The 17105-nt window shown below is 37.7% G+C and overlaps 4 protein-coding genes across 4 annotated transcripts in view; 1 reads left to right on the forward strand and 3 right to left on the reverse strand.

Annotated features, from left to right (window-relative positions):
* LOC126791182 (probable protein phosphatase 2C 34) overlaps positions 1-17105 on the reverse strand; it is a 133997-nt gene that overhangs the window by 3461 nt on the left and 113431 nt on the right. The gene's annotated exons all lie outside the window — the stretch shown is intronic.
* LOC126791177 (uncharacterized) lies at positions 373-4319 on the reverse strand. The gene is made up of 7 exons (XM_050517590.1): positions 3863-4319; positions 3589-3786; positions 2744-3016; positions 2065-2167; positions 1726-1844; positions 1429-1605; positions 373-1189 (listed from the first exon to the last, which is right to left on the reverse strand). The coding sequence occupies exons 1-7, from the start codon at positions 4166-4168 to the stop codon at positions 449-451; spliced, it is 1917 nt and encodes a 638-aa protein (XP_050373547.1). The 5' UTR covers positions 4169-4319; the 3' UTR covers positions 373-448.
* LOC126792282 (J protein JJJ2) lies at positions 7320-8677 on the forward strand. Its single transcript, XM_050518740.1, has 4 exons — positions 7320-7486; positions 7575-7626; positions 7719-7786; positions 8111-8677. The coding sequence occupies exons 1-4, from the start codon at positions 7352-7354 to the stop codon at positions 8675-8677; spliced, it is 822 nt and encodes a 273-aa protein (XP_050374697.1). The 5' UTR covers positions 7320-7351.
* On the reverse strand, positions 11064-15477 carry LOC126791176 (pumilio homolog 24). Its single transcript, XM_050517589.1, has 17 exons — positions 15153-15477; positions 15015-15068; positions 14698-14759; positions 14528-14609; positions 14261-14438; positions 14072-14155; positions 13848-13962; positions 13557-13707; positions 13302-13415; positions 13109-13180; positions 12886-12936; positions 12741-12791; positions 12325-12432; positions 12093-12233; positions 11901-11975; positions 11550-11797; positions 11064-11465 (listed from the first exon to the last, which is right to left on the reverse strand). The coding sequence occupies exons 1-17, from the start codon at positions 15375-15377 to the stop codon at positions 11327-11329; spliced, it is 1950 nt and encodes a 649-aa protein (XP_050373546.1). The 5' UTR covers positions 15378-15477; the 3' UTR covers positions 11064-11326.

Here is a 17105-nt window from a genome sequence, read left to right on the forward strand (position 1 = left end):
AGTGGTGAAGTTCTGAGTGAGGTTGCTGCACAGACCTCTGATCCCGATCTCTTTCACTTTCTTCTTCATCGTAGCAGCGTCTAAGAAGACGTGGTATCATTCCGGCGAGAAGAAACAGTGTCACCGACGTCCAGATCGTGGAAAAACGGCGGAAATTCAGATGGAAAAACAGTCTGATAGTCCGCAGCTAAGAAGCACTGTTATCATTATCTCATATATTGAATTATTGAATCACCTATATGTCCGGAGTTTGAATACTTCGGATTGAGCGAAATCAGAAATTTGGGGAAAAGACCTAAATGAGTAAACGCGAGAATCAAAACTATTCCAGTGGGGGAAGATTATGCAAATAATTGCCAAGTTTTGAAACTCGCAATGGGTTGCATATTTCACTCTAAAATCATTTAGGGCAAGTAACATTATATTTCTCTACCTGAGTTGGTTCACTTTACATTACAGAACTATTTGCTTCTTCATTTTCCAGTTCTCTAATTAACACTTCCATCATTTTCTTATACATAGGCATATAGTGATCATTGATCATCGTTCTAGAAAGTCGGAGCTTACTGTACAGTTCTCGACGTGTCTCATATATACCGACATGCTCTTCACTCGATCCATCATGTTCTAAATCAGTAGAATGAGGTGAAGTTACTGATACAATGTGCATAATTCTGCCAGGAGGATAGAACCGGTGGCTCTCAGAAATATCCGAGGAAGAGATTGGCGTATTGCTTTCTGCAACATCAACAAGCATATTTTCTTCCTCGGTTATTTCTTTAACTGCAGCAGCTTCTTCCTTCTCGGCCTCGACATTGATTTCATTCTCTTGCTTTGTTAGCTCCTTCTCCAGTTCATACCACAGTTCACCTTCAGTAATATCTTCAACAGCGGATGAGGTTGGATCTGCATGCACTGGCAAAAGCTGCTCCTCTTCATCAGTATCATCATGACCTGATCCACCAGAACAAGACTCCAAATTATCCAGCATTGGGTCCACAGTTGTTCTTTCAGCCAGAGACTCTGAATCTCTTTCACATACCACAGAAGTTTCAAGTGAATCACCCATGTTAGAGTTCAGTGATTGAGCCACATTACGGCGACGTGCACCCATGCAAGACCAAGACGATATAGATGAACGGGTTCTAACAACAGCTAGGGCAACATTTTGTGCACGCTTCATCACAACCTACAAGTTGCAAACGAAAGAATGGGCCTTCATTTATACAGATGAGGTAGTAGACAAAACCATAAAGGTTGCATTGGAACATAATGTGGTTCGTTCAAATGAGTCAATTACAATACTACCAGTTATAACACAAAATATCTCTTTAAGATACTTTCTTTTTCTTTTTTAACGCTCTATAATATACTAAGTTAGCAGAATCGTTGTACTCAACCATCAAGTTCAAATAAAAGAAGGATTACCTGAGTACTGCTGGAAACTGGCCTTAATAGTGCACCTGCACCAGCCACCCTGGCTTTAGCACTAGCTATTGATGGTAGACGAGAACCCAGAGCAGTGGCTGAGCGATAAACAACATTTAAAACCCGTGTACGCTCAACCTGTTCCCGTAAATCATTTATCCAAGATGAAGCTGTGACCTGATATGATGACAAATTCAAATAAGAAAATAAAAATATCTAGCCGATGAATATGGAACCAAATACAAATATATAGCAACAATATATGATCCATTTCAAATTGGATAATATATTCAGTACCTCAGAGCGGAGGTCATCGACAGAAGCTGCTGAGAATGTAGGCACCAGGTCAGAGCCATTGATGATAGTGGTGATGAAGTGCTTGCCGGATTCTGCCAACTCCATTGTTATACAGGCAGCTGCAAAATGACAATTACAGTTTGAGCACTTATTATTTCTAGTTTTTTTCTAAAGCTGACACAGAGGAGACCAGGGAAGCATGTTCTAGAAAAAATTAAGCTGAGATAGAATGACATGGGCATACATGTGTTATAATACCCATTCATTAATTTGCATTTCAATGAATCAATGCATACGGAATGCTTTAGACATTAGCCAAGAGAAATTCAGCAGACATACCTGGAGCAAATGTAATGCAAGTACTTGAAGAGAACTCCCTCTGTTCCCGAAGAATGTATGTTAATAAGGCGGCTGTACCACCCCCAAGTGAATGTCCAACAACCTGAAATGAAAATTTCAAAATTAGATCTTTTATCATATATTATAAACATTTTTTTAAGTTCCAAAACTAAGTGTATAGCTTATGAGCCCTAGAATTTATGGCAAGATTAGTCTGCATGAAACATCCATATCAGGAAAAATTACAGATTTGATCATCCTTCAAATGAGGCAATTTACTTAATCATCCAGACCCTTTTATTGTTTCTCATAGTAAAACAATAGTTAACTCTGAAATTCTGATTACATCATGTTGAAACCAAAATACCAAGCTACAGAATACGGAGACTGTACTCATAGTCTAACAATAAGAATATATGAAATACGGATAATCTGTTGATCATTTTGCTTGCTAGAACACATGACTTTCTTGAAAAGTAATGGTATATGTATATTATTATTTAGAAGAATGATTTGGCTCATACCAGTTCAAAAACAAAAACGTAATGCTAGGAATGAACTTAAAGAACAGTATAAAGACATAAGATGCACCATAAAGCTAAGAAATAAAACACAGACAGTCAGATCAGATAGATATAGGAAAAGGAAGTCCGTAGCATATTTCTGAAATGGCATTCACCTTAACTGTATACTCAGGGTATTCACCAAGAGCCTTAAACAAGCAAGGAGTACTGAGCTTAGCAATCCAACGGGCTGCAGCAACCATCCCACAGTGAGCATATCCTAGGATTAAATTGCTTATTCCACCATCATGCAAAACCGAATGGTGGAAAGGGGCCACCGCACCAGTTGCGGCAGTTAGTGTATCTTTGATGCTATGTGTACCACGTATTAACAGAAGGAAGCATTTTGAATCTTTATCACGTAGAATTGTGAACGCAGGCTTCAGAAGCTGCAACATTAAGTTACTAATCAATAACACAATTAACATTAGGTGACTGGTGCTAAAGTAAATTGAAAAAAAAAACTGCTTTATCACAAGGATCGTATAAATATTAGGAGGTTAGTAAGAAACTCAGTGATCCCCTTCACCCGATTCATTTCCTCTCAGACATCGATGATGTTGCCGCTTACAGAACACGGACTGACATTTTCTTCTGTCAGTTTTTCCTTATTATTAAAACTACAATCTGATGCTATGGATAATTCTCATGAAAGCCGCAAACTTGACACCATTTTCTATAGAATCTTGATTGAAGCTTTGTAGCAAGGTAAAAGAGAATCAAAAAAATTAAGTAATAACTCATTTTGGTTAGAACCAGGTTCTCGAGTACGTCCTTTTACATATCTTAACTCCAAATATGTCTACCTAGAGCCGATATCCACATTACTTAAATTGAGCTAAAAAAGAACTTCAAATGAAAATATGTTAAATAGACATACACATCCATGCACATTAGTTTGATTACTCAGAAGCACATTACCAAATGCAGTCACATAGAACAAAATCAAGAGCTTACTAACCGCAGCCTTGGGCTTCTGAAGAAGGACATCTTCCATAGAGAAACCGCCGGACTCTAAAAACACCGGAAATGGTTTCTTGGAAAATAAATAACAAAGCGTCAACAGCTTCAAGTAATAATTTAGCTCCTCAATAATCTTAGCCCCTTTGAGCTGCACACTGTCACTTCCAGCATACACACTCGCCACTTGTAAATTACCCTGCAAATAAAAAATTACCATCAAAATGTTGAATTTGCAGTAAGTAACTACTTCAATCCGAGGCCAACGACTTTACCTGCCTACGCATAAGGTAGTTAATGCCGAAGGCCAAGTCGCCGATCGGCCATTTCCCTAGAGTCTCAGAGTAAGTAAAACGCAGCGTATCGGACAAGGTGGAAAATGACTCGATCCACGTCGCCGGCGCCTGAGCCGGCCGCCGGGAAAGCCTCCTCCTCGCCGATCTCGACTTGGAGAAGTCTCCGCTCCGACTTTCGTCTTCCTCCTCCACCTCAACGCCGTCTTTTGCAGATGTTCTCCGGCCGAACATGTAGTAGAGAATCACAGAAGCTCCGGCGGCGGTCGCCATTGTCCCCGCCGCCATCAGATCGAAGCTTTCGAGATTTCAAGAGCTCACGAAACCAAAACCCTAGCGAGAATCTTACTGAGCTGAAATCGAAATTGGAATTGAAATTAAAAGAGGAAATGAAACTAGGGCAGAGAAGAATCGAAGAAAGATGGGTTTTGGGGTCAGTGGTTTCCGGGGGGGAAGGTTAAGTGTACAGAGAATGTGCGCCATCAAAGAAAAGAACGGTGTCGAATGACGGATATGTCCCTGAGGTGGAATAGTAGACTTTACGTTTTTGAACGCAGTGGCGTCGGGGATTTGTTACTTTGAGGAGGAGCAGTTTCGTCACGCCGGGTGTTTTTGTTTGTTTTGGTTTTCTTATACGTGTTGATAGAAGTAGAAGGGCGCGCACGTTAACGATTTGGTATATGGGAGAGGTGGGCCCGGGTGAACCCTTCAAAAAGTGTTGGGAAGTTTTTATCTGACTAATTGGGTGAGTCAGGGAGGTCCGAATGAGTTGACGAGGCCCAAAATGATTTCGCCGGGTCCGGTCACCGGATTTTGATCCGGCTAGGATCAGACGTGAAAGGCGGCACCAAAAAGTGGACGTTTGCAAATATATACCCCTATGATCTACACAGGTATTGTCGTATGATATGTCATTTTTCTAGTGATAGGAGCGCTTCAAATATGAAGAGCATTAAACTTTTATTGTATTTTAACCATATTTCATAAAAGATTGAATGATTTGTGATACTATATACTCTAAAATTTAAAAAAAAACACATGAAATAAGAGAAGATGAAAGATATACCGTAATAACAAGAGGCTAGATATTTGTCTAAGGATGTAGTTTAATTAGTTTGTCTTCCAATCAGTTAAGATTATATATTTAGATATATGCGGATATTTCATTAAAAGATAAGTGCATTGTTTTATCTAATTTTTTTTTTGCTTCTTCTTCTATGTGCCCTTCATAATACCATTGCACCTAAAAGAAGCGAGATGAAAGGTCTACCCTTCTTGACAATTAGTTGATGTTTCAGTAAAAGTCTATACAATCTACGGATTTTGAGACCATTATAGAGCAAACAAATATTAGTCAATCACTCTCTTTAATTTGTTTACAAACAAGAGTCCTAGTTTAAAGGCTAGTCTCATCGCTCTTTTAGCTAATGTGCCTATATCGATGCATACCGGCGACAGACCAACATCATAAGAGTGTTAATGTGAGGAAACACAAACCTTCATTATTCATCAACCAAGATAAAGACATTGAAGTTGGCCTAGCTGATGAAGCCAAAATGCACTTGGTTCAAAAAGTTGGAGCATGAAACAAACCTAGGGTTTGATATTCAAACCCTTTTCACCTATTCCGCAAATTAGGCATTGAATTTTGAGACCCTCTAAACTCAATTGACCTGTGAGTTAACATTATAGAATGTGACTACTACATTAGCTTACCAATCCGTCGTAATTCGAATTTTTTTCTTTATAGAAACTAAAACTAAATCCTAATCACAAAGACACATGCACCGGTCTCAAAACAAAAGCTCCACATACCTCAAATGCTTTGCTAATGACAAAATGGCTGGGGTCAAGTTCCAAATGCCTAGATTGCTCAAACTGAGAAATATTCTACTACAGAGTAAACTATTGGGCACGAAAATTCTAAACTAGGTCAGTTTTTTCAAAGATGCCCTGTGTTTTTGGGCTCCATCATCATCATCATTTGATAGGGTTACAACCAAACATTACTCCAGGTAGAAGAACCTCTTTTACACTACTATAGTCTGTACTGTTTAGCCTATGATAATGTATAGATGCAAGTCTTCAATTCTTTTTGATACACTGTTTGTAACTTCAAAACTTTCACCTACTCGCTATGAGAAGATTGAGATCTAGGAGGACTCTGATTTACACATTATTCAGTCTCCCACCTAAAACTAGTACTAAAGAGGCTCCTTCCCCTTCAATCACTTCACGTGAAATTTCAGATTGTTTATGTGGGGATGATTCATGTTGAAATTAGCTTTGTGCACCTACCAAAAGAGAAGAACTCATTCACTATGGTCCTCTTTTAACACTTGTTCATCATGATCTCGATCTCAACTTATTATTTTGCTCTGGCAAGGCAGCACCATTTTAGCTGCAACATTCAATCTTTTGTCATGGGGACCCTTCCAATCTGTGGCTTTATTTGTTGGATATGAGTTTAAGACAACAATTAGTCAATTTGATACTGACTAATGCTGCATTAATATTCCATTTAGTATGAACTAGCATCTAACTGTCATGATAGCCCCCCTCATATGTTATCATCCACCCACCATTTTCACCTAATTAATCTTCCTTTTCTGCTGAAGTAGTTATTCAGTATCTGTTAATTCCATGCATAGGTACATCGATTGTGCACCTAATATCAACTATACATCATGATCAGAGAACCTTTGATTGACTTGGTGAAACTTCCCTCGAATTTGTACATTCAAAATTCATGTACATCATTACTATTCTGAGTGTACTGCTCAATTTAGAACAATCGCTTTCTGAGTACTGTAATGCTGATATATATAGCTATCGAAAACGTCGGTCATCATTTTTCCGTATCTTATATTCTATTTTACAATCAACTTTTATTAAATTCGAAAATTGTCCAGTTTTAGATTTGCGATCTCCAATATAAATTGTTATGTAACACTATTTATGACTTACGATAATGATATGTTTTTCATCATGATAGATTTATGGTTAATTTTGCAACCAAATGCAATTCATGGAGTCGATTCAAAATTTGAACCTCAATGCAAGCATATAAAAGCTACAGAGAGCTAGAGTAAAACTGAAGAGTAGCCAGAAGGACTATAATGACCGGAAGACTATTCTGAAACGCTCCCACCGTGGCAGGATCAAAGGCTGACCTCTTCACCTCTTCTCATTCCTTCCCGCACCAACTGATCCACTTTCAAAAATCTCATCCGCAAACTTGGCTCTTTTTTCTTAACCGCTCCACATTACCCTTCTCTTTGTAATCACACCCTTCTTTTCTTTGTAATCACTGCGTCTCTCTCTCTCTCTCTCTCATTCTCATAAAACAAAACATGCACACCAAAACCCCACAATATCTTTGCTCTAACCCTATTTAGCTTTGATCCTCTATCTCATTCCTTCCCATTCTCCGGCCACTCTCTCCATTTTTTCCTTCCTTGGTGGGAGAAAATGGGACAACATTCTGATTTCAAATCGCAGTTGGTGACAGAGATTTGCTCTCTTTCGAAATTTTCCGTCGCCTGTTCTCACAGGCATTGCACCAACCCTGCTCAGTCTTTCGTCGATTGGTATCGTCTTCTTGGGGTGAGTTTCTTCATATTCAAGACGTCAAAATCCATTCTTGGTTTTTCTTGTTTTGCTTTCTTTATTAAAATGTTCACTATTTTTACAGGTTGAAGAAACAGCTGGGATTGATGTTATAAGAAAGAGATACCATGAACTTGGTACGTTTAGGATTTGGCATTTGCATTTTTACAAATTACCTAAGTTGTGAAATTTGCTTGATTTGGTAATGTAATTTATAATTTCTGTGCAGCTTTACAACTTCACCCAGATAAGAATAAGCATGCCAACGCTGAAGTTGCCTTCAAACTCGTCTCAGAGGTTAGGATTGCTCTCATTTCCACATTTCATCTTTTTAGATTTCCTGATTTGGGGAGAAATTGACAAGAGAATCCAATGAGTTCACCACACCCATTAAAACCCAATTGCCCCAAATATGTACAAGACAGAATTTAATTTTTGTTTTGACAGTATTTATGCCTCACTAAGTTTGGTACATGAATTGGTTAGAGTCTCTTCAATTCTTTCTGACGTGATGGGCCATTTAGCTTCTTAATGTGTTAGTGCATTCAATTGCATTGTACTGCGATTTAATAAAAATATGAAACGCTGGATTTCCAAATGTTGGTGATTATATTATTGCAGGCATATTCATGTCTCTCTGATGATGAAAATAGAAGAGCATTTGACTTGGAGAGATGGAACAATTTCTGCTTCAAGTGTGGTGCAATCCCCTACACGGCCTACAAGACTCCCAACAATGCCAAGGCTTCAGAACACAAGGCTTGGAATCCCATAAGCCGGTCGAGGTCTTGTAAAGTTATCAAGGGCCTGAAAGATATTAGAAACCGGTTTAGAGAAGAGGCGAAAGTGATCGAAAACTGTCTGAAGGTTAATAATGCAGCATCAAGAAATGAAACCTCACTCTTTAGTCCACCTTCATATGTGTTTCAGGGCACTTATAATGCTAGATCGAACAGGGAAACCCCTGTATTCAACCCATCTGATCATGTTGTTCAAGGATATCCCCATCTCAGGACTCGAATTTACGAGAAAGATAAATCTCGGAGCTTATGGTGTTTGAGAACAGGACATCATATTTTGAATTGTGAACAAGGAAGGGATAGTAGGGCTACTTGTGATTCACCAGTATTTGAGATCAGATCAGATAGGGGAATTTTGAAGAGTAGATCTACTTGTGTTCGTTCTTAGCCTGTAGGGAATAGATTGTTTTTTCATTCATAATGAAAAATTGATTTCTTTGAAGAACAAGTTAATTTTTTTGACTAACTTCGTTGCATTGCCATGAATATTGCCTTCAATTTAGTATCTGGTAACACATTGATTGGCTTAGTCGCTTCGATTCCAAATCTTCCAAATTCCTGGATTTCCTGAACAATTGGTAAGGCATTGATTATTGGAAAAATGACCCATTCATACAAATTTGGACCATTTGAATGACAAATTCAAAATGTGATCATTCATTTTAAGAAAATATACAACTATTTGACCAAATAGTACAAAAACTATGATCTTGTATATTTTGAGACTATTTTACACTCATATATCTAAACACTTATAAAGAGAGAAAGTTGATGAGAGATCACTTTGTCGGAATCTTGCCAGACTCTGAGCTCTAATCACCGAACTTCAATCAACGTCGCGGGACTCCGTCCACCGATCCCCTGAAAAAATTACTGACTCTCAATAATCCCCCAATAACAAATTATTGACACTCAGTAATCTCCAATAATAAATTATTAACACTCAGTAACCCCATAATAATAAATTATTGACAACTAGTAACCCCCAATAACAAATTACTAACACTCAGTAAACATGTTACTGACCCCAGTCAAGTTTCCGATTGAAGCAACGGGAAAAAGTACTGACACAACAGCAACACGAGTTACAGGAGGAAAAACTTAAACAACAAAGATCATCCATTAGCCAAAAGGGGGCTCATTGTACGAAATTAAGTTCATAGTTGCATGTAGATTATGTAGTAAGAATGATGATTGTGCAAGTAGATTTTGTACCTACTGCTTAGGCAGGCTCTCAATGGCTGCAGTTGATCTGAAGAGAAAGGCTCTTAGTTTAAGTAATATAGATCAACTAAGCTGGTTCCTATAATGAAAAGAAGTTTATTTATGAAGTAATGAAATTCCTAATTAAATATTTAATCCATAATCTATATAAATGCAAATGAGAATGGACGGACTCTCTTGCAGCATGAATACTAATGGATGCCCAAGAGAAGTAAGTGTAGTGATACCTAATGGATGCACGAGGTAATATTTTATGAGTTCAATTTTAATATTACCATTAAAACATCTACCTTCTGTAGTTTCTTTAAGCCACACAAGTATATACCTCTCAGTAAGAGAATTATTGCCCCCAAGTAATAGGTTAGGTTAACAACTAAAATTGTGAAAAACAAAACGCAAAAATTAAGCCGGAATTCGACCGGGTCACAAGCAACTCATCCTTCTTAGCTCTGACCTTCTCACTGCAACAAAAACACACACACATACATCAAAATTTCACTCTAGCAAAACATCAAACACCTTGCAGGCAATGGTCTAAATAGCGGTTATCGGCATCGTATCGGTTTTGTAAAATAAAGATATAACGGGGATATATCGAGATATATCGGATTATATCGGATTTATCGTTTTTACTAATTTTTAATTAAATTTAATATATTTGTAAACATATACATCAAAATATACCAAATAAACTTGTGAAATTGAAACTTATAGAAGTAAATCTACTAAATAAACTTCATAAAAAAATATTTGCTTATTTTGACAATTAAAATACATAAATAGTATTAATTAATAAAAATAAAGGTGATCATTCATCATAAACTCTCTCGTCATTGAATATTATCAACAAAACTTTCATTTTCTTTAAATTATTTTTTCAAAACGATGTGATTTTAAAAAAATATTTAAAAAATGGCACCGATAAATCGGCTCAAACTCGGTTTGACCCGATATATCGCCATTTGACTTGATTTTTCGGGTTGACCGATATAATAGACCGATAAGCAACTTATCGTATCGTTTTCTTAATATCAGAGATATATCGGGATATTTAGAACAGTGCTTGCAGGTAACAAGAACGGCCACCACACCTAGCCTCAATTTTCGGCAGCGCTGTGATGTAGATGAATTTCGCCGACGTATAAAATCAAGAGTTTAGCCTCAACCACTGTGGGCAGATACGCCGGAGAGAGAGAACTATGATCGGCGCCTTGGTCGAGGGTTTATGTTCTTCTCCTTAGAAAAAGGACTGAGGAGTCGTCGTCATTGACGTAGATCGGAGTCGAGGCAGATGTATCGGCGTCGTCGTCGAGGTAATGGGGCGGCGTCGATATTCAAACAAGAGAGACTCTAAATCTAAAAAGAGAAGTGGTTGTACATAAAAAAGGGTAAAAATGTCATACCGTTAACAATCATTGAAACGGAAATAGGGAATTTCAATGGACACAAATGCCCCGTTTTTGTTCATTTGGTCAAAACGCCCTTGATTATTTGAAGCGTCGATCAGAATCTAGCAACATATAACAGTTGGGACTTGGAAGAAAGGGAAACGGAGAAAAGTAATACCCATTAATTATAAATAAGCATCACAAATCGAAAATGAATGGAGTCTTGTTAATCCAAATGCCATTTTATAACAGATTGCGACTGTACCATTAACATTGTTTAGTTATAGAATCTCATACAGAAATACTCGTCGTACAGAACTGAACTTTGCCTTCCAACTGCATTTAGTGCAAAACTCGGTCGGATTGGTGATGCATTGTGTTTAGCAAGTCGCCACCACGCCATTACAGATATTGGGGCATTCTCTTCATTCTTTAGTTCCAATAACTGCTGGTGCGTCGGGGACTTTCAGAGTACCAGCATCAATCAATAGCTGCAATTCCTTCTTTGCCAGCTTATTTACCTTAGAGTCCGAAGATGCTAAGTATGCAGAGACTACCCTACAGCTGCAATCACAGAATAGAGATCTAAGAAAAAAAATTCACATACTTTTGTATATAAAATAAGACCAGGAAGATGAGAAAGCTTACCTGTGACCTCGCGCCCACAATTCACATTTCCCTTTCAACGCCATATTCCACAAAGTGGAAGCAAATGCAGGGCAATCCAAGATCAGTCTTCTAATGGTCCGACTAGAATGGAAGTTCTCAAGGAGGTGTTCATCTTTTCGTTCTTCAGATTTAGGCTCTGCAACAAGTGTTGCTATAGCTTCATAGAGTTCATTTAATTTGTCATCCAAAGTTGGGCGAAGGATTCCATCAGCACCCCCTGTTGCTACCTGCATGCATTGAAAGGTAAGGTCTTTCAAATCTTCTTGAACTATTTCCAATTCAGGAAAACTCTACTTCGTTCCAACAGTGAAGCAGAACTAAAATGAGTACCTCATATATGACTTCCTTGCCAAAGTTTGATCTAAGTAACTCCCCTCCACTTGCAATGCATACATCAACTAGCCTCTGTAAGGCATACCATTATAAAAGTCAATATTGTTACTGTAGAAAATGAATGATGAAACAACTTCTATATAATATTCTGTTTATAATTGGGAGTAGTTGGATGCTATAGCAACAAACCTCAGCAAGCCCGCTCTTGACTAACAATTCGTGCCTTCGAACTAAAGGATCCTTTTTCCCACCATCAACTGATGATATGGTACTCTCATCAGGATCATTAGTTTCAGTTTCCTTCCCTTCAGAAGGGATGTCTGACTCAACCTATGACGGGACAGAATAAAGTAAGTCAACATGCAAATAAATCATTAGTCACACATAATGCTATTTTCTACTGTAGTAATAGAAGATTCACCTTGTTGGATAAAGAAGGGATAGATAAATTGAGAGAAGCCAGGTCATAAGGAGTCAAATAGCGTGAACAATTTGGATGAAGTAACTGTAATAGCGGGCGCCTTCCATCCTGTAATTTAGAGACAGCAAACAACATCTCTTATCTAGTCAGGGCAAGGTGGAAACATACCACTGTGGATGTGTGATTGTGGTTAACGCGCATATGTGAAAAATAACTTATAAATGAGACAAGAAAATTTAGCCAATCAATCATTATTTTTTTCTTCTAGGGGAAGTGGTCTGAGAATGTAGACGATCCTATGGAGGTATTCCAGTAGTCAGCATACAACCCGAAAACATAACATAGTAAAACCACTGACTAAATATTTTATCAATCAGAAATAGTGTGAGACTGTGAGAGGCAGGAAGGACACAAACCTTATCAAAGACAAGATTGTTTAAATGTTCTTGAAGCTCATTAATGACAACCTGCAATCAGGAGTGTTTAGCTTTGGTAAGGTAAAGACCAAAAAAAGAAGAAGCTTTCAGGTCAAAATCAAATAAAGTTGCATGAAGAGCAAACCTTTGTAATAAGCTTTGTGTCATCAACAACTGAAATAAGAGAAACAAGCACCTGCAGAGTATATCATAACTTGTGTCATGTATTCAAAAAATTAAAGCTGTGTCATGTGTGCACTTAATTGAACCAACTGGAACAAAACTGGAAGAAGCATGCAATAAGAAATTGGACAGTACTTCTTTTACTAGCAATAAAGTAATGACAGCAAAGAATCCCATAAACTTACCATACTTCCACATTGATCGCTAGCTATTTTCAATATGTGGCCTTTCATTCCTTTGATTATCTTCTTTCTTTCCTAAAAGCAAGTCATGACAATTAAGGATGATGGATGTCATCAGCCAAAAGTAAGTGCATATATACTAACTACAATATATGTTCAGTTGGACCTAATAAAATATAGAGAAATTTCAGTAAACCTTTGCACTGCCATGCTTGATGCAGAGCATTCCAACCCTAGATCCATCCCTTGTATGAATCATTCGGACAAGAAGAGGACCTGACAATTGTTTAATGACATCTGTGGCAGAGAACTTCCAGAAAAAAAAGTCAATATTAAGAAGGAGAAGACTAGAATGACAAGGAAAACCATATACCATCACGGACGATTAACTTCAAAAAAAAAAAGATAACTCATAAAAAATAATTGAGTGCATATAATATCTCAAACATACCTCTTCAGCTATGGTGAAGTACTCTATCAACACCTTATGTAATATAGAGTGGTCAACTATTCCTTTCTCTAAAATTGGTTGAATAATCGAAGTCATATGCTTCAGGACTGACGGTTTTTGCAGATCTAACTTTGCTATTACATCGACCAACCTGAAATTTGATATCACTAATCAGAAGACGGACAGCAGTAAGACACGTGATACATGGTTCCTTTAGGAATTTCCAACGAGAACCATACAAGGTGCAATGAGGATATTTCAATACTACTCACACTGTTAAGTGTTCTTTACCTGCCCTCTTTCTTCAAGGCCAAGTCCTTAAACAACTGTAGTTCTGTAGAATATAGTTCCCCCAAAAGTTGTTGCTTTTGAGTTGCATTTCCTAATTGGTATGCATGCTCTACAACTGAAACAGGAAGAATAAAATGATCCTTCTTAGTGTAAGAGTGGGAACAAAAACATTTGGCTGGGTATTGGTGATATTTATATCCATGTACTAATATCCTCCAACGTACCTACAGATCCAACCATGTGACGCAGAAGGGATGCCACATGTCCATGGAGTGACGAGATAAACTCTGCAAGCTGCTGTTTGGAGGCTGCAAATCGAAACACAGAAAGTAACTTACTAATGAATTAAAAAAATAAAATTATATTTATAGCAAGTAACACTACTATACAGTCATTTCCAAGTTCAAACATACCATTGTCCAACATCTTTTTCACCAGATGAACACCGTATGCACTGCGTGCAAGGGTAAGAAAATGTGGTTTAAGCTCCTCAAATACTGCATCCTTTTCGGCTTTTCTCTTTTTTGCATCAACGTCTGCTTTTTTCTTTTTTGCATCCCTTTCTGCTTTTGAGCAGTACTTAACGCAAGTCTGAGGCAAAAGAAAACACATAAATACAGGCTGCTGCAAGCAATCAAAAAGTTAAAGACTCATATACAAAAATGAAGCTAACAAATCACCTGTAGAACACGGGAAGAAACATGGGAGCTTGCAATTTCAGGAATTTTCCCCTTCATTTTCTGAAGTGCTTCACTCACCAACCTGCAAAGGCCATCAACAGTAAAGCCAGCTCAAACACCATACAACTCAAACAGCAAAGAACAGCGATATAACTTCAAAATTTACATACTTGTATCTATCTTCTTTCGATATACCCCGACTCCTCATCTTCTCCCATAGATGCGCAAGCTCCTACATAACAAACAGATGTCAACAAAACAACTTCAGCCCAAAACCATAACCCTCAACTTCAAGCAATTCAAATAGGGTATGTTCATACTTGTATTTACAGACATTAGCCCACAAATATACGCATAAGTAATGCATGAAGTCACTAATTTTCTAAGTATACCTGTAGATACTAAACAATCTAGTTCCTACTAATATTTTCATTTTCACAAGAACAATTTCCAAGTGAAATGCTTCAGCACATTCACAAATTCTTACATGCTCTAAATTATAATAAGGCTTCCTCTTCTTCTTCCTAGCTTCAGCAAGCTCCTGCAAACACAAACCCAACAAAACACAAAAATCAAAACCCTTCATTTACATCAAACCCAGATCCAAATTAAATCACACACTCACCTTAGAACGGACCCGAAGCTCCTTCTTCGACAAGGGCGCCGATTTTTCTGTGTCGGGGTTGGGGCGTTTGAAGGGTTTAGAGGAGTCATTGGTTCGAGGGGTGGTGGGTTTAGAGCCGGCGAGTTTGGGTTTCTTGGAAGTGGAACTACGGTTGGTGTCCGGCTTGGTGTCGCCGGGAAATTGCTTCCTCTTCTTGAGTTTGGTGTCGTGGACCTTGGCCGCCATTGGAGTGTGTCGAAGAGGTTTGAGTTGTTCTTGTCTGTAAGTTTGTGTTTCCAAAAGGGGTTTTTCTCAGGGTTTTGGGATGAGTTGGGGTCGAGACGGGTCGGGTGAAGAATGGACTAACCCGGACCAAGGCCCGCCTCTTTATGTCTCGGGTAGGTCGTCCTCACTCCCAATCCTTCTAATGCCAACTGGTTCAGCACATTAATACCAAAAAAAAAAATGGTTCAGCACACTGCTTTTTTTTTTTTTTGAAAATTTTAAGAAAGGTACCTCACAAATGCTCCACTCTAATTTAAAAGTAATTTAATTTTATTAATTTTAAATAGATACTTAACATTTATAATTCAACTCAAGACTTGTACATGTCGTCAACCAGTGGTTTTGTTTCAAAGTTTTCTGTTTAATTTGCATGGGTAATTGTATCCACCACTCATTTTAATGTCATTAGCTTTCACAAACCAAACCCCCCCCCCAACGGCTGCATCACCATCGACCTCCCAAACGATACCACTCCCTTCACCGACACATTTTTCTTCCAACAATCCCTAAAACACTTCCTCTCCTAACACCCACCCGGCTTCATCATCATCGACGTCTTTCATCATTAGGCTTCTAACGTCATTGACTCTCTCTAAATTCCAAGAATCGTCTTCAACAAAGGTGGGTTCTTCTCCCATTGTGTTATGCACAACATTAGCCAATTTGGGCCGCATGAGAAAGTGACTTACGATTTTGAGCTATTCATGGTATTGGGGTATTCTCGATCAGGTCAAATTGACGAAGTATATGAGTTGGCATTAAAGTATGGACAGTTGGAAAACAAGAGTTTCAGGGTTGTGATGAACAACTTTTATAAGTTGGAGTTGAAGTATGTATGATTATATGGTAATTCTTTCAAGATGATTTGGGGATAGGGGATTGGTCTGTGAAATTTAGACAAAGTTGTTAAGTCCTCACTAAGCAACTTGGAGAAACTGAAGTGGTGATTGCATTGGTTGGATTCAATTATTCAAATGACACAATTACCATTGTGAGATAAACATAAAATTCTAAATGAAAACTGAGGGGTTGACGACATGTACAAGTCTTGCGTGAGATTATAGACGTCAAATACTCGTTTGAAGGTAACAAAACAAAATTATCTTTAAATTAGAGTGAAGCATTTATGAGGTATTGTTCTTCAAGTTTTCATTTTTTTTTGTACAATTCTTTGTGATTATGTTGAGATTCCATTTATGGTATACCATTTTTGGTGAATAATCAAGAAGTATCATTGCTTCTTGGTTATACAGCTTTTGGTTTTGAATCAACTTGAATGATTGAGAGCATCTCTAGCAATGTTAGCCATATTTTAGTTAAATTTCTATAAATGATATAATTACATACGAGATGAATGTTTTAAATTCAAATATTTTTACTTTGAGCTATCTCGCTATATAAATTTATTGAGAAATATAGCTCAAAGTTAAAATAAAGTTATAATAGAGAGTCTGGTGTAGCCACTAATTTTCGTAAAAAGTCAAACATGCTCTCTAAAATAACTTAAAAGTTATAATAGAGAGTCTGCTGCAAATGCTCTGATATTTGTATTTTTGTAGGTTCAACTTGTAAGCTAGTCCAATAGGGATCATCTTATTGAAGAGTAGTCGAAGACTTTCTTATAATTATTATTTAAGACAAACTTCCTTTTTGTTTGTTACAACCGTGGTCTAAAATAGAGTCATGCGT

The sequence above is a fragment of the Argentina anserina genome, chromosome 4, assembly GCF_933775445.1.
Source record: "Argentina anserina chromosome 4, drPotAnse1.1, whole genome shotgun sequence".
NCBI classification, from domain to species: domain Eukaryota; kingdom Viridiplantae; phylum Streptophyta; class Magnoliopsida; order Rosales; family Rosaceae; genus Argentina; species Argentina anserina.

Coding starts and splice junctions, on each gene's coding strand:
- LOC126791177 (XM_050517590.1), bottom strand. CDS start 4,168: ATGGCGGCGGGGACAATGGCGACCGCCGCCGGAGCTTCTGTGATTCTC. Junction 3,787..3,862: donor ACTACCTTATGCGTAGGCAG/GTAAAGTCGTTG, acceptor TTTTATTTGCAG/GGTAATTTACAAGTGGCGAG. Junction 1,190..1,428: donor CAGTTTCCAGCAGTACTCAG/GTAATCCTTCTT, acceptor TGCAACTTGTAG/GTTGTGATGAAGCGTGCACA.
- LOC126792282 (XM_050518740.1), top strand. CDS start 7,352: ATGGGACAACATTCTGATTTCAAATCGCAGTTGGTGACAGAGATTTGC. Junction 7,487..7,574: donor ATTGGTATCGTCTTCTTGGG/GTGAGTTTCTTC, acceptor CTATTTTTACAG/GTTGAAGAAACAGCTGGGAT. Junction 7,627..7,718: donor AAAGAGATACCATGAACTTG/GTACGTTTAGGA, acceptor ATTTCTGTGCAG/CTTTACAACTTCACCCAGAT.
- LOC126791176 (XM_050517589.1), bottom strand. CDS start 15,377: ATGGCGGCCAAGGTCCACGACACCAAACTCAAGAAGAGGAAGCAATTT. Junction 13,708..13,847: donor GCCTTGAAGAAAGAGGGCAG/GTAAAGAACACT, acceptor ATCAAATTTCAG/GTTGGTCGATGTAATAGCAA. Junction 13,416..13,556: donor ACTTCACCATAGCTGAAGAG/GTATGTTTGAGA, acceptor TTTTTCTGGAAG/TTCTCTGCCACAGATGTCAT.